General features: G+C 54.6%; 1 protein-coding gene across 2 annotated transcripts in view; it reads right to left on the bottom strand.

Annotated features, from left to right (window-relative positions):
- Window positions 1-16,849, bottom strand: part of RASGRF1 (Ras protein specific guanine nucleotide releasing factor 1) — a 127,581-nt gene that overhangs the window by 32,396 nt on the left and 78,336 nt on the right. Inside the window, exons 14-20 of one of the 2 annotated variants that reach the window (XM_032263844.1) lie at window positions 13,572-13,829; window positions 10,314-10,687; window positions 8,293-8,418; window positions 6,497-6,667; window positions 5,517-5,623; window positions 4,917-5,029; window positions 2,590-2,650 (exon numbers count right to left, since the gene is read on the bottom strand). In XM_032263844.1, coding sequence (XP_032119735.1) covers window positions 2,590-2,650; window positions 4,917-5,029; window positions 5,517-5,623; window positions 6,497-6,667; window positions 8,293-8,418; window positions 10,314-10,687; window positions 13,572-13,829 — 1,210 coding nt within the window. The remainder of the gene's footprint in view (window positions 1-2,589; window positions 2,651-4,916; window positions 5,030-5,516; window positions 5,624-6,496; window positions 6,668-8,292; window positions 8,419-10,313; window positions 10,688-13,571; window positions 13,830-16,849) is intronic. The other variant, XM_032263845.1, reaches the window with a different exon arrangement.

Here is a 16,849-nt window from a genome sequence, read left to right as displayed (position 1 = left end):
GTGTGGTATTTGTGTGGTGTGTGTGTGGTGTGTGGTGTGTATGTGTGGTGTGTATGTGTGGTATGCTGTGTGTGTGTGGTGTCTGGTGTGTGTGTGTGGGGTGTGTGGGATTCTGGGGTGTTTGTGTAGTGTATGTGTATTTGTGTAGTGTGTGTGGGGTGTGTGTTTGTGTGGTGTGTGTGTGGTACGTGTGTGGTGTGTGTGTGGGGTGTGTGTGTTTGTGTGGTGGCTGTCAGTGAGTGTTTCTTGGCAGAGCTGTCCTGGGCAGGGAGCGGTGTGTACAGAAACCCAGGTGCAGGAGCATGGGTGTTGGGGACATGAAGGCTTTGGGGACGCAGAGAGGAGAATGGTAGGCCACTGAGTTGCTGGGTTGTAGGGAGACAATCCAGGCAGGGGATCCCCTGTGTGTTCACAGAGAGGGGACCCTCAGCCTCTGAAGCAGCTGACTGAATAAATACAGGTGGGCGGCCCAGCCACCTTCCCATCTGAGGTTCCTGCCTGGTGCCCTGAGGCTGGGCCAAGGATGGCTGAACTGTCAGGGCCAAGGGTGAGCTCAAGGGGCTGCGTGGCTTATGGCCCAGTGGCCCCGGCGCTGAGACCCAGAGGCCTGCACCAGTGCCAGAGGCCAGAAGAAGGCATGTGGTCCGGGTGGGGTGGATGGCTCCTTCTGCTCCCTTCTGGGGTGGCCTGGGAGAGAGGGTGGCCCTGGAGCAGAGGCCAAAGCTGACAACTTCCTCCAGCTTTTACAGGCTTTTGAAAATCCTCACTGTCTCTAGTGAGGCCACAGGGCCCTCGCAGCCCGGATCTTCAACCCCCTGGAATCTGGGGACAAGAGGGGGCAGCTCGGTGGCTGTTTGTTCTGGAAGAACCTCACACTGTTCACAAAGGAACAAGGGGCCCTCATGCCCTTGATGGGTAAACATTCCAGGTGGGACCTGCTGGGAAACAGGAGCAGAGTGCGGCCGGCTCCCGTGAGGACTCCCAGAGTGCCGAGAGGAGCACTTCTCTCTCGGGGTTTACCCAGCATTCTGGCTCCAAAAGGTCAGTCTGGAGGAAGTAGGGTCTGGGCACTGTCAACCTCCCTGCCTGAGGGGCACGTGTGGGTTCCTGGGGCCCCAGCCCTGCTGCGCTGCTCTGGGGGCAGAGTGTGGCAGAGTGCTTACAGCTTCACAGGTGCCCTCATCCCTTCCAGGAACCAGGAGGGGAACGTGGGAGGGGTGGGGGCAGCAGGGGCCCAGAACCCAGAGTCCCAAGTCCCCACGCTGGCTATTTCCAGCAGACTGAAGATCACTCAGCCAGCAAGGGGCTGAGCCAGCATGGGACAATCTCTGCCTCTGGTGGGAGTGGTGCGGTCAGAGTGAATCAGTCTTGAGCATCCCTTGCGGCCAAGATGCAGGGGCCCAGGGCTATGGGTGGCTTGCCATTCATTCTGAGGTGCGTATCACTGACTTGGAGAACAGTGGGCTGTAGCGGGACCCTGGAAGTGCACAAGACCATCGTCCCCTTACTCTGTGTGGAATGCCACTATTAGCTTGGATTTGTTTGTGGTGCTCACAGCTCTTTCTCTGGGGTCCCAGAATTTCTGGGCAGGCGGTGAGCTGCTCCCCGACTCCTGGGGATGAGGTAATGTGGTGAACGGAATGTGGAGGAGTTCTTGCTCTGGAGTCAGCCTGACCTGGGGTGAACGCCAGCTCTCACGCCGCCACTAGGGCCTCCCCTCCAGCCTTCAGAGGGAGCACGACCCCTCAAATATATGTGTTTTTGGTTTTTTTTTGAGATGGGATTGAGAAGGGGGGTCTCACTCCATCACCCAGGCTGGAGTGCAGTGGCTCGATCTCAGCTCACTGCAACCTCTGCTTCCTATGCTCAAGTAATCCTCCCACTTCAACCTTCCAAGTAGCTGGGATTGCAGGCATGCAATAAATTACCCACCAGGTAATTTATTATATTTTTGGTAGAAACGGGGTTTCATCATGTTGCCCAGGCTGGTCTTGAACTCCTGACCTTAAGTGATCTGCCCACCGCAGCCTCCCAAAGTGCTGGGATTATAGGTGTGGGCCATCGCACCTGGCGTCCCTCTCATATCTTAATTTCAGACATTTCCAACTCCAGAACTATGAGAGAATACTTTTTTCTTTTTCTTTCTTTTTTTTTTTTTTGAGATGGAGTCTCACTCTGTTGTCCACGCTGGAGTGCAGTGGGCGGCCTTGGCTCACTGCGACCTCCACCTCCTGGGTTCAAGTGATTCTCCTGCCTCAGTCTCCTGGGTATCTGGGATTGCAAGCGCCTGCCTTCATCCCTGGCTAACTTTTGTATTTTTAGTAGAGACGGGGTTTTGCTGTGTTGGCCAGGCTGGTCTTGAACTCTTGACCTCAGGTGAGCCGCCCACCTCAGCCTCCCAAAGTGCTGGGATTACAGGCGTTGAGCCGCCGCACCTGACCCATTTTTGTTTTAAGGTACCCAGTTGGTGGCATTTTTTCACAACAGCCACAGAAAATGAACACAGGTGATGCCTGTGCTGGGTCAGGAGTTCTGGGCAGGAGAACATGGAGGAAAGCCTTGGAAAGCAAGAGGGCAGGCTGGGCTCACCATCTGCGTGATCTCCTCCAGCGTGATCTGGTTGTCACCTGGGTCCTCCTGGGTCAGAGTCCTAGGCAGGAGCAAGAAGGCACGGTGAGCCCTCTTCACCTCTCGGCAGCCCTCCCCAGCTTGGGCAGCCCCGCACAGCCTGTGCTCTCACGCCCCTCTGTCCTGCCCATCCCCATTGCCAGGAGCACCCCTTCCCCTTCCTCCTTCAAGCTCTTTTTCCTGACAGTCCTGATCCTCCTGCCTGCAGGAGGTGCCCTTCTGGGGCCCGTTCAGCCCCTGGGCTTCCTGTATCTGGCTGTGTGGGAATGGTCTTTCTGCCACCTCAGGCAGGGAGCCCTTGAGGGTGGGCCTGTGTCTGATTCAGCCCCATAGCTCTGGTGCCAGCACGGGACTGGTCATTCGGCAGGCGTACCGGCGAGCACATGGATGGCAGGATGCATGAGAGGAAGGGAGCACAGGGAGCGGGGAGGCAGCGGCATGGCAGCCACAGGCCCAGAGGACGGACTGCCAGGTTGGAGGTGGGAGAGCAGAGGAGGGTGGTACCCACGGTGGGGACTGAGGGTGGACCCTCAAAGCCAGGCCAAAGTGCCTTACGCTCCCGGCGATGGGCTCAGAGCCGCAGCTGGTGTGTACCAACAGAGGCTGCGGACACAGGAGAGCCGGCCCTGGGCTGCGTGGGGACAGTCAGGGGCCTGCAGGCTGCTGGGGCTGTGGGGAGCGGCTCTCCGGATCAGCCTGGCACAAGGCAGGGTCACGTATGTCTTACAGCTGAGGAAACGGCCCCTCAGGGAACTGCCTCACCTGGGGTCCCACAGCTGGGGCACGGTGGGCCCACACTCCAGACCGGGGCTGCGAACTCTAGAGGCAGCTCTTTCATTGCACCCAGGGAACAGGCCCCCTCCGAGGGTGGCTTTGATCAATATGCTGGGTGGGGGGGGCTCTGTGCACTCCTGAGGCCTCCCGGTAGGACTGTGAGCAGTGGCTGTGTGCATGTGTGTGCACGTGTATGCATGTGTGCACATGTGAATGTGCGTGCATGTGCCTGTGTGCATGTGAATGTGTGCACGCGTGCATCTGTGCATGCGTGTGTGCATGTGTATGCATGTGCATGTGTACATGTGCATGTGTGCGTGCGTGCGTGCATGCGTGTGCATGTACGGGCATGTGTGTGCATATGTGTAACTGCACGTGCAAGTATGTGTGCATGCATGTGCATGTGTATGTATGCATGTGCCTGTGTGTGCATGTGTGTGTGTGCATGTACGTGCATGTGTGTGTATGTGTGTGCATGTGTGCACACACTCCTGCCTCTGTGTGCACGTGTGCTGGTGCATAGGCACTGGGGGCGGGTATTGAAGATGGGGAGGTCTGAAAGAGATTCTAGACTGTGAGCCTGAGAGAAGAATGGGCCCCAGCATGGGACCTCAATGGCCTGGCTAGGAAGGAGAACTGGGGACCCTGGACATAGGCAGGCCTTGGTGGAAAGTCTGGGGAGGCTGGGGCCAGGCAAGGGGTGAGGAGAAAAGGTGTGGCCCAAGCCCTCACACCTGGGCTGGGCTGGGAGCAGACAGGCTGAGACGGTGGGTACCCACCATCCACCTAACAGCTTGTAGAAGGGACACCCATGACCTCACCCCAGCCTTGAAGTGGGCGTTGTTCACCCATTTTATGGATGAGACTCAGAGAGGGGACTGACTCCGGTCACATGAGTCACTGGCTGAGCCAGCTCAGACATGGGGCTGCCTGACCCTGATCTCTGCCAGGAGAGGGAACGACTGAACTGAATTCAATTCAACAGACACTCCCTGAGCGCCTACAAACTAGTCCTCACCAGCACTCTTTAATAGATCTCTGCAGTGAGGGCAGCGTCCTACACCCTGTACCGTCCAGCGCAGGAGTGGCTAGTCACATGCCAGGGGTGAAGCTGACACTGCTGGGCTCATGCCCCTGAGGAACTGAATTTCACATTTGATGTCGTTTTCATTAAGATGTAAATAGCCTTGCGTAGCTAGTGCCTATCATATTGGATGGCATGGGCTAGACAGGGGTTAGCAGCGGTAGACACACGTGGAGAAGTGTGCTGGGTTCTTCCTTCAAAGAGATCAAGGACTGGTGCAGGGTGGGGAGAGGGGAAAGGACAGGTGGCCCACCCAGCCCTGAGCTTGCCCCCAAGAGCTCACCTCTACCTAGCACTGCTACTTGGGGCTGTCCCTCCTGCCAAGGACCCTCTTCACCTCCCTGGCCTCTGACCTGCTCACGTGGAGGCAGAAGGCAGGGCTCCTGTCCCAGCAGGCAGGCCTGAGCCAGGAAGCACACACTGCCTTTACCTGATGATGTTGGCTGCGGCCTTCCGCTCCTGCGTCAGGAGCTCTGGGTCATGCATAACTTCTTCCAGGAAGCTGATCACCTTGCATTTGAGCTCATCGTTGGTCTCAAAGTCCTGCCAGGAAGGTGTGATGGGCAGCTCTGGTTACCGTTTTTGAGCTGCCCTGCAGTTTGCGCCCAGGCAGAGGAGGGAGCTGCAGTCTCTATCCTGCCTCATTTCCTTTTCGCTGGCTTCCTGGCAGGGCACGAGAGGCTCTCCAGGCCTAGAGAATCTTAGATAAAGGCCCTGGGGCCAGACCAAAGCCCATCCTCCAGCTGGCTGTACCCCCGGCCAGGGAGTCACAAACCTACCTGTATCCCTGCTACAGGCAGGGTGGAGAGACAGAGGCCCCTCATCCCTTCCACATCCTTGGTTCCCCTCTAGGGAATCTGAGAGGGCCCTCTCGGAACATCAGGGTGGCACACTTGAGCTCCCTCACTCCCATTGCCCCACTGTCAGCCATCAGCTCACTCTGCCCGCAGCTGCTTTTGGAAGGCAGCTGGTTCCTGGGGCCATTGCCCGGTGGGCCCCAGCAGCCTGCCCAGGGAGGGCTCCCACCCACCTGAGAGTGCTTGGACACCCAGTGGCGGAGCACGTTCAGGACACGATTGGTGGCTGCTCGGCGGATCACAAACTCCTTGTCTCCATTCCTCTGGTCTGGGGGAAACCCTGGCAGATGGGAGAATGGACAGAGGAGGAGGAGAAACAGAGCTTGGTACTAGTCTGGATTTGCCTTTCGGATCTGGCTGAGCTGGGGTGAGAGGGCGAAGGGCAGGGGGATAGTAACATATTTAACAACAAGTGTCCGCCCAATTGCACAGATGCCATGTCTTCTCAGGGGACACAGTCCATGCATGCCCAGCCTGTCCCAGACCCCTGCATCTTTCAGGAGCTGCTGGAAGGTTCAGGTAAGCTCCCAAGACAGAGCTACGCAGGCCCTCCCCAGGGATCAGAGCTCACAGGGGCCCCTACTCCAGTCTCTGCTTAGGAAGTGGGAGGTGGGAGCATGGGGAGGAACAGAGGTTCCCATGAGCAATGGGCTTTATGTCGAGTAGAAGCTGGCCAAGTAGCAAAGGGCGATGGGTGGGAAGGAAGGGGCCTCCAGGCAGGAGGGTCAGCACTGGCAAAGGCCTGCAGGGTGGGAGTTTGGGGGTGGGGTGGACGGCATTCAGTTGGGAGCTGAACGAGGAGGGGACAGGGTGGGCTGTGTCTCGATGCACAGTGACCCTGGCTCAGGCCCGGGGTGTGTGCAGAGCCCCAATAGTGCGGGGAGGTGGGGGTTGTGACCCAGCACCTCCATAAATGGAAGGCGGTGCCAAAGTCAAAATAGTGATTCGGGAAACTTCGTGTCCAGTGAGTGAACGTAACTGATTGAAGAAGGGAGCTCCCTGGGGGTGGGTGCTTTAACAGGACCCACCTGTGCCATCGGCAGCACGCCTTAAACACCCAAAGCAGAGCAAGTCCCTGGGGCCATGCCTGCTATCACCTGCCACTGGGGCTGACCCTGGGAAGGACCCTGTGAGCGGAGACCGCCCCACATACCTGCACTGGCTAAGGACATCCTCCGGTATTTCTCCTTGTTTGGGGTACCCTCGTTGGCCCCCGCAGTTGCTATGGCAAAGGCGGACGCGGCCGACAAGGCACTGCGGTTATTGTCCAGTTCGCGACAGGGGGTCATGACGACTCCATTGTTATAGGAAAAGAGCGGGAACTCTGCAGAGAGGAGGGAACCAAGTCTCAGCTGTCCCTAGTCCCAGCTCCTCAGGCTGTTCGAAAATCAGGGGTCCCGAGGCTAGGCCAGCCTCAAGAGCCAGCAGGCTGTCTTCAGGGCACCAGGCATGGGGGGTGGTGCTGGTGTGTGTGTGGGTCTCTCTGGGGAGAGTCACAGCCCCATGTCCTCAGGGCTGTCCCAGGCGGGGGAGCACGCTCCTGCTTCAGAGCACCCTTCTGAAGAAGGTCTCAGTCACCCTTCCATCCTTCTGCTGTGCTCAACCCCGTCACCTCTCAGGTCCAGCTGGGCACACGCCTGCCCGAGGGCAGCATCTTGAGTTTTCTTACCCTCTCATCTACTTGAGATTAACGCATAACCTGTCCAACGTCGTAACAATTCACACTGATGGGCTCGTGGGCTCAGTGGGACGGAGACAGGATGGCTTTTGGAGTCCAGCCACCTGAGCTGAAATTCTCCCCGACCCCCTACTAGCTGTGTGACCTTGGGCAAGTCACTTCACCTCTCTGAGTTTCAGTAATCTTTGAATAATAGGGAAAAACTTCAAAAGGTGGATATGAAGATGAAAGGTGATAACACAGATGGAAGTTCTTTGCATTAGGTAAAAAGCTATATAAATGCCATGGTCTATGACTGCTATTAGTAATAATAACAATAAGAATAATTTCTAGTTGTAATGACAGTAGAAACCTACTCCCGAAACCTTTGATTTCATCTTGTAAGTCTCTGGAAAGCAATCCAGAGTACTTTAGACAAAGCAGCAGTATTGATGCTGTGAGGCACAGATGACATATTTTAAGGACCCCAAGCTTATTTCTGAAATGTGGCTCCCCATGAGCTCTGTTTTTGTGTCTGAGCAGCTGTGACAAGGTTGCAGTGCCTCCAGGCAGTTTCTCTCTAAAGCTACGTGACCCTGTTACCTATGGGGTTTCTTTTGAAGGCCTGGATAGTGGGGGGTTCAGGCTGCCGGCTGCCGTTTGCACGTGAGAGCAGGTGCATTGGGGAAGGCTGTGTGACGAGGGACCGCCTGGGAGGTGAGTCCCCCAGGAGCTCCCTCACACCATCAGGCATCTGAGAGCCCCCTTCTATAGGGGAAAGGGCTTTATGAAAACCAGAGACCAAGACGGCTTCTCAAGGACCGTTCAGGGTCAGGAGTCTGAGACTGTGGGTGAGCAACGTCACCACCTCTTGGAGTCTTTCCCCTTGTTTGAAAAACCTGGCCTTTCTCCAAAGTCATCAAGGTGATGAAAGGGACCTGCACAGAGCCTGCTTCCTGAGAAGCACCTTCTGAATCAAGATCTTCCATGAACGAGCCCTAGACGCTGAGCCTCCCTCCCCTCCTGTGCTGGGTGGGCTGAAGGCAGTCTTGTTTGAAGTTGGGAGGGTGAGTTGGTTGAGTTAAAGAGCAGAATCTACCCAGACAATGTCCCAATGCCCACAGTCCCTTCCCCTGGGGCGCGGGGAGGGTTATGAAATATCAGAAAAGTTACTGCTTTTAGGCGTCACTCATAAAGCATAAGGGATGACACCCACTTGCCTTCACTTGATTTGACCTGCTGCCCTCTCCCAAACTGGAAATCTATTTGTGCCTTTGAACTGGTGACTGTACCTGAAGAATGTTTGCTTTTGACTGATTTGGGTGTTGCTGGCGATCTAGTTGGTGATGGTTCAGCATCACCGTCATCACTCTGGTTTTGATCAATATCTGACTCCTCTCTCACGGAGACTTCTGAGCCTGGGAGAAAAGAGAGAGAGAATTTTACTTTTCTCCATTTTAATTTTAAAATTTAAATATTTGATTTTAAAATTTATGTCTACAGTTTACTGGCACAAAACAGAGTAAGCTTGGGATACAGCCGCTGAAGAAGGTTTAACAGCTTTGTTTCCCACAGGACTTATCAGAACCTTTCGCCTTTCGACAGAGCACTGTCACACTCTCCAAGGTGGCTTTTGCTCCATCAGGCTTCTTAAACCTTACCAGACACACCCAGGGATCTTGCTAGAATGCAAATTCTGATTCAGGGGTCTCAGGTGGGGCCTGAGAGTCTGCATTTCTAACAAGTTCCAGGTGATGGCCATATGGCTGGTCCACGGACCATACTTTGAGTGGCACGGTCTCTTTTTTTTTCTTTGATGAAGCTTCTTACTTAAGGTGACCACCATCTGTTCCAGTTTCCTCTGCTTTTTACCTATTGTCCCATGCCCTGGTCACTCTTAAAATGTCCTGGCTTGGACAATTAATTATAGAGGCCTCCGAATCTTGGGAGACTCATGGTTCACACACCACGGGGAAGCTGATGGATATTAAAAGCTGAAGTCTGGCACAATGAGGACTTGATCAGAAACTCTTAACTGCTCCGTGCCTCAGTTTACTCACATAGAAAGTGGGTGTAGTTGCATGTGACCTTCTTGAGAACCCAGAGAAAGCCACAGGTCTTCTCTTTAGAAAAGAATGTCCACATGCTCACACACGCACGTGCACACACACACACAGTCCGGCACACAATCAGGTTCATGGGCTCCTGAATCACTCGTCAAGAAGGCTGAATCAAGACAACTTTTCAGGACTGCCTTGAGTTACATTTCAGAATGTGAAATTATGAAATTTCTGGTAGGCCATTTCCTTGGCTGCTGACTGCACCACGGTGAGTGTTACTCAGTATGGAGCCTGATGGAGGGTTTATCTCGCCCCAGCTGTGCCCTCTGCTTGGCGGTGCCCTCTGCCTTCTCTCTTGCCAGCTCAGAGGAGAGAAACCCTTCTCTTGAAAGCCTGGGGCATCTGCCCAGCCCTGGGTTGCATGTGGGTGTGTGCTGTGTCCATGCTCTCGTGTGCTCACCGGGACAACGCTGGTGGCATCCAGCATGTGGTCTGATCTGATCTAAGGCAGAACCAGACCTGACGCTTTTAGAATGGTCAGGAGGAACCCGAGAATAGGGAGGCTCCAGCCTGTCCCGGAGTCATCTCCGGCCCCTGTCTCACACTCAGCATTCCAGATCTGCCTGGCATCCGGCAGTGCCCCGGAACACACAGGCCTTTTCTTGTTCCTTAATCATTCACGTCCTACTCCTATGGTCTAGAATGTTCTCCCTACCTCTTGGTAAAAATCGAGATCAAACACTTCTTCCAGTAAGCCTTCTCTGACGCCTCCAATGGTGTTCCCGCCCCAACCTCTGTGCCTCTCGAGCACCCCCTAACACATCCCATCCATGTCAGGTGTCCACACTTCCGTGTCTGCTCTGGGTCCTCAGCCAGACTGAATCCCAGGGGGCGGGAGCTACTGACGACCTCTTCCTTCCCGAAACCTGAATGTTCCTGGCCCAGGCCACGTCCTCTGCAGACACGGACAAACACAGGGATGCCGGAGGGTGCTGTGGTCGGGGCAGGGGGACGCCTGAATTGCTCATCATGGGAACTGATGCTCATCTACAATGTGGCGATGCCCTGGGGTTTTCTGCCTGCCTCCCCTCTCTGCACCTCCCGGACTCTGTGCTGCCTCCGTGATCTGCCTGGTGGGACCCCCTTCCTTCCCCAGGGGAGCAGGAAGAGCAGCCCTGAGGCCCCGTTGGACCAGGCTGAGCCTCAGCAGGGCTGGAAAGCTGGGAGGCAGATTCGACGGCATGGTCACTTACTCTGCTTGCTGAGCGACAAGGGGTCTTCGGGCTTCTCCGGGGTCGTATCACCCTCATCTGGAATCTTGTTGGTGAAGCTGCTGGACACATAGAGCTTGCTGGTGTCCAGCGTGGCCTTGCTGAAGGGCGACATGGCCGAGTACATGCTGGTGTAACCGTTGGTGTTGCAGCTGAGGGCGGCCAGGTCCAGGGCCTTGCCGCCGGTGATGATGGGGATGTTCAGGGAGAGCTTCCGCCGGCGGCTGGGTGACGACGTCTTGGTGATGGACAGGGGTGGCGGTGAGGAGAACTTGCGGGTGGCGCGCGGGGACTTGGGGGGGTCACCGTACAGAAGCTTGTTGTTCTGGCCACTGGCAAACAGGAGCTCCAGCGACCTGCAGGGAGGGCAGGGTGAAAATGACAGTCAGCGTGGGCCTGCCTGCCTGCCTGGGCCTGGGCCTGGGGGCTGTCTCCTGTGGGGCGCGGGGTGGTAGCAACAGCCCCCTCATTCTCATGATCCCTGAAACCCAAACCTGAGCTGATCCTCTGAGCAGAGACCATGTGATTCAACGGCCTGGGGCCAAGGGTCCTGCTCTGCGCAGTCTGAGAAAGGATGTGGGGATTCTATGCTCCCCTCCCCTCCACATCCCTTCAGAGCAGCAGCGGCAGCATCTGTCCTGAAGTGCCAAGGGTCCCCTGACCTGCGCGCTGTGCGAAACCTCCCTCCATCCCACACAGGGCCTGCGCTCGCCTACACGCTCTGACCTCATCCTTGGAGAGGTCCTCAAGCATGTTTTGTGGAATGAGGAAGCTGAGGCTCAGAGACAGGAAATGACCCATCTGATGCCTCCTGCTCTAAACCCAGGGTCCTTTCCACCCACCACCGGGCTTGAGCGGCCCTACATGTAAACTTACGGGGAGGGGACGCTGAAAGTGGCCCCTACCATCCTCGTGACAGGGCCCCACCTCCGGCCAGGCTGCAAACAGCTGATACATCCAGAACATTGCAAACCACAACTTGCCTCCTCCAGACTGTCTGCTCCACATTGACAAGGACAGAGTTTATCTCTGAACCCTCACTGTTGCCCCAGGATGCGGCATTCTTATTCCCATGTCACAGATGGGAAAGTGAGGCTCAGAGCGGTTAAAGGACTTGCCCAAGTCCACAGGGCTGGGAGCTGGCTCTGAAGCCACCTCTGTTCTGCGGGGCACTGCCGCTGGGACAGGAAGGGCACTGTCTGCTGGGCCTCTGGGAATGGTCTCGGTGGCTTTTAGGGAGCATTCCATCCTGGATAGAATGTTTTCTGCTTTCTCAGAGCCCTGGGAAGCTGATCACTGAGGTTCCTGAAGTTTGGGGCAGAGAGGCGAGATGTGCCCTGCCCCAGTGAGGCCTGAGGTGGGGGCAGGAGGAGGGAACAGGAGCGGGAACGGGTGTAGCAGCAGAGGTGTGGGTTGCGGGAGGGGTGGTGAGGCTCCTGGGGAGCCACTGTGATTCAGGAACTCTGCTCCTGGCAGCCCTGGAGCTGCGGGTTTGGTCTCAGGTCTTGCCTAGGGTATTGGTAGGCGGGCAGGCAGGGAGGAAAACTGGGGGGGGGGGGGGGGGGGGGGGGCGGTGCTCAGAGAGCCTCTGAGCCTCTGAGGGCTGGGATGGGCTGTCTACAACTGGGACCTGGATAGGTGGCCTCTCAGAAAAGATAATCACCTGCCATTCCTGGATGGGCCCCTCCCAGGGCAGTGAGGCCCATCAGGGGCCTGACCCAGACCCCTGAACTTGGCCTACTGGGGGGGGAGCGTTGGCCAAGTCCTTCATCACCCCATCCCTTACTTCCCCTCTGTTAAATGAGGATTGATAACGACGTTCCTGATGCATCTCACCTGGCGCTGGAGCCAGGGCTTTGCTTGATCTGACACTCCCTCCCCTGGTGACTTGCTTGGTATTGACCTTGGCCGGTTAAGATGGGGCCATTTGGTAAGATGGGGGTAAAAGTTTTCATTCAACTAGGATTCTGGGTGTTCAGGAGTTAGAATGATAATTTACCAGTCAGCAAAATCCTACCAACTTTGAAGTTCTGAACCCGGCCCTGTGAGGTGGCTTCAGGCCTCTGTCTAGCACGAAGTCTCTCATCTGGGACCAGCCTGCCCTTAGAATGCCCACCTGGCAGCGACCCTGGGTTCATGGTGATTCCACCAGGCCCCTTGAGGTTTGACCAGGGCTGGGGTGGGCGCTGGAACACAGGTCAGTGCAGGGTGCGAGGATAGGAGGGAAAGTCTGTCTCGTCACCCAGACTTAGACAGGAGCAATACTGAGACCGGGGCCCTGGGTTCAATCCCCATTCAGTCACTGACACCTTGGAGGCCCGGGGATGTCTCTGTGCCTTTCTGGGTCCCAGCTGTCTCAACAGCAGGGCTGAGCTGTCATGATGTCACTAGGAAAGATGGCCCTGAAGCCAGGCTAAGGTGGCCTGCATTCCTCACGTTGACTCCCCCAAGAATGCCATAGTTTCTCAGAGTGGCCCGAGCAGAGCAGGCATAAGATTTCCTTCTCTCTTCCTTTCTTCCTTCTTTCCTCTCTACCTTTCATTTTATTTCTCCCTCTCCCTCTCTCCTTCTGTCCTCTCTCCCCCCCCCCCCCCCCTTTTTTTTTTGAGACGGAGTCTTGCTCTGTTGCCAGTGTTCTGAGCGCAGTGGCGCAATCTCGGCTCACTGCAACCTCTGCCTCTGGGTTCAAGCAATTCTCCTGCTTCAGCCTCCCCAGTAGCTGGGACTACAGGCACATGCCACCACGCCAAGCTAATTTTTGTATTTTTAGTAGAAATGGGGTTTCACCATGTTGGCCAGGATGGTCTCGATCTCTTGACCTTGTGATCTGCCCATCGGCCTCCCAAGGTGCTGGGATTACAGGCGTGAGCCACCGTGCCCAGCCTTTCTTCCTCTTTTTTCACCAAAGGAAGCCCTGTCCTTTGGTGAGGGTGGGACCCTATGCTTCCAGAAATAGGGTTAAGATGTGAAAGCACCCTCCCTACTCCAGGATCCCGGCAGGCGGAGATGAAACAGGCTGAGACTGAGCAGTAGCAGCAGGCGGGTGAGCTATCCCTGCCTCTCTGCAGAGCGAGGCTTGGTTCCTGGGGAGAGGGGGCGGTGGCAGTATGTATCCCACAGCACCCCAACACGTGTTACTGCTGCTCCTCCAGGGACCTCCCAGGCCACCCTCCCACCCCAGGCAAGCTCAGTTTTCCTCCCAGGGTTGGAAGCTCTGCGGGCGTGGGAAGAGGAGGGCACCTCAGCCACCTGGCAGGGATGGCACTGATGGGCTTCTTGTAGATGGTGATGAGCTTGTCCAGGACCACGACGGCAGTGGTGAAGACGCGGTAGGAGTGCAGGAAGGTGTTGAGGAAGTCGATGCTCAGGAAGCGCAGGTCGGTCAGCCTCTCCAGCAGCCGCTCCACGCTTGCATAGCGGATCTGCAGCACTTTGCAGGAGTTCATGGTTTTGCTGAAGCGAATGTCAACATCATCACAATATAAGGAGGCGTCGGACCTGAGAGGGGAGGAAGGACGCAGAGGTGACGAGCGTCTAAAGGCATCTGAACGGCACCCTCCAGGCCCGCTCATCCCCATCCCCCACACACGGACAGCCCAGGACCGTCTTATTAAGAGAACAAGGAAGCTTGGGAAGGATGACATTGAAGGAGGACTACAACTTCTTCCCAATATCCTAAAAACTCTCCATTATAAAACCCCTAGAAATACTGGAGAAATATTACAAACTTAAACATATGTGTCGCTGAGTTCATAAGATATAAGGAATTCCATTCACACAAGTATGTACATGGATGGGGTGCAGTGGCTCACACCTGTAATCCCAGCACTTTGGGAGGCTGAGGCGGGAGGATCATTTGAGGTCAGGAGTTTGAGACCAGCCTGGGCAGCATGGCGAAACCTCATCTCTGCTAAAAATACAAAAGTTAGCTGGGCATGGTAGCGCATGCCCGTAATACCAATTACTCGGGAGGCTAATGCTCAAGAATCACTTGAGACACTTCCCGTCAACCTGGGTGACACGGCGAGACTCTGCCTTAAAAAAAATGTGTAAATGAATGTTCTTGGCAGCACTATTCATAATAGGCCCAAAGTGGAAACCACCCAGGTGTCCATCAGCTGATATGTGGACAAACAAAATGTGGTCTATTCGATATGCTAGCAGCTGCCAAGATGTGAGGAGAGGTATCTAGTGCAGTCAGCCAGAAAAAAAGGGGCTGAGCTGGGTGTGAACTTGCAGGGGTCTTGTTTCAGCTGCCCGTGAACTTGAGGTCAGCAGCCTCTACAACGGGGGGAGCCACTGGCCCTGAAGGCTGCTGTACCACACAGCGCCCTCTGGTGGTTAAGTTATGGGAATGTTTCATTGACCATCCAATGGGCAGCTATCAGGACTCTTGAGAAACTGTAGGTTTTCATTTTCTGGACATTGTGAATCTTTGTAATCATGTTTTACTTCTTGTTTTGGCTACCAAGAATCTTAGAATCAAATCTAGTGCTCATTTCTTTTTATTTACTTCTTTATTTTTTGTTTGTCCTCATTACTTACATGCTGATGGCTATATCTAGTTTTTTTTTAATGAGACAGTCTCATTTGCCCAGGCCAGACCCTGCAGTGGCTGGTGCGATCATGGCTCACTGCAGCCTTGACCTCCCGGGCTCAGGCGATCCTCCTGCCTTATCCTCCCCAGTAGCTGGGATTACAGGGGCATGCCACTATGCCTGGCCAATTTTTGTATTTTTTGCCAGAGACATGGTTTCACTATGTTGCCCAGGCTGGTCTCGAATTCCTGGGCCCATGTGATCCTCCTGCCTTGGCCTCCCAGTGTTGGGACGACAGGTGTGAGCCACTGTGCCTGGACTATCTAGTTACTTTTTTCTTTTCTTTGAGATGGAGTCTTGCTTTGTCACCCAGGCTGAAGAACAGTGGCACGATCTCGGCTCACTGCAACCTCCACCTCCCCAATCCAAGTGATTCTCCTGCCTCAGCCTCCTGAGTAGCTGGGGTTACAGGCATGCACCATCACACCTGACTAATTTTTGTATTTTTAGTAGAGATGGGGTTTCACCATGTTACCCAGGCCGGTCTTGAACTCCTGGCCTCATGTGATCTGCCCACCTCGGCCTCCCAAAGTACTGGGATTACAGACATAAGCCACTGCACTCGGCCTCTATCTAGGTGTTTTTAGGTGCATTTAGTCATTTGCCTTAAATCTTTTGTATTCTAGTGGGATGTGACTAGAAGAATATATAAATGAACAGACAAATATATTACTGAAAAGATAACCTTGGAAATCTTGTCAAAATGAGCTTACAGGTAAAAAAAGTCTACAAATGAACAAAATCAGCCCATAAAGGCTGTCATGGCAAGAACAGGTTTAGTTTCCCGTAATGGGAATAATGCAAGGCTTAGGATCAGAAAAGATGGGGCTGGATATCACCTTTACTTTTGTTTCCTGTCTGTCCTTAGACAAGGCACTTACTCTTTAGTTTTCTCCTCTGTAAAATGGAAATAAGATCTACCTCACAATACGTTTCCGGGCCTAATACAGGAACCAGTTCAAGGGGCCTAAACAATGTTTGGCGCACAGAAGTGAGCGAAAAAGTCAGCTCTGAAGTCACCTGCTCGTGTTTATTTTATTTATTGATTTCATTTTAATTTTTTTTTAGATGGAGTTTTGCTCTTGTTGCCCAGGCTGGAGTGCAATGGCACAATCTTGGCTCACTGCAACCTCTGCCTCCAGGGTTCAAGTGATTCTCCTGCCCCAGCCTCCAGAGTAGCTGGGATTACAGGTATACGCCATCACGTCCGACTAATTTCATAGTTTGAGTAGAGATGAGGTTTCTCCACGTCGGTCAGGCTGGCTCGAGCTCCTGACCTCAGGTGATCTGCTTGCCTCTGCCTCCCAAAGTGCTGGGATTACAGGCATGAGCCCCCGTGCCTGGCACCCCTGGCTAATTTTTAAAATGCTTGTAGAGATGGGTCTTGCCGTGGTGCCCAGGCTGGTCTTGGACTCCTGGCCTCAAGTGAGTCCTCCCAGAGTTCACCTGCTCCTTTTGCTGTCTCAGTGTGCACCTTTTCCAGAGCATGAGTGGGTAGTCACTAGACATTGAATGGTAACTCCAGCTGTGAGTTTTATTGGATTATTGAAACAGATCAAGGAAGAAGGTAGGTACCACGTACCCCATTCATAGGGTGAGAAACCCACACTCAGAAAGATTGAGTGACTTGTCCACAGTCACAGACAGAGTCGGGCTGGGGACCAGGGCCATTGCCTTCAAGCCTGGACCTTCCTGCTGGACCCCACCACTTGTTCAGTGATGCCGTCATGAGGGGAATAATTCCTTATCAACTCGTGCAGAGGCCTGAAGACCTGGTATGCCTGAAGCTTCCTTGACTAGCCCCTGACACACCGTAGGCTCCTAAAGGGCTTGCTTCATCAGACTTCAGATTGGTGGCGGGTGGAAACAAAGATTTCATACATTCAATCATGTTCTGCATTAAATCTCATCTGACTTCAG

The sequence above is a fragment of the Sapajus apella genome, unplaced genomic scaffold, assembly GCF_009761245.1.
Source record: "Sapajus apella isolate SASKATOON/1434 unplaced genomic scaffold, GSC_monkey_1.0 scaffold139, whole genome shotgun sequence".
Lineage (NCBI taxonomy): Eukaryota > Metazoa > Chordata > Mammalia > Primates > Cebidae > Sapajus > Sapajus apella.
Note: the sequence above shows the minus strand (reverse complement) of the source record. Positions and strands in the feature narration are given on the sequence as shown.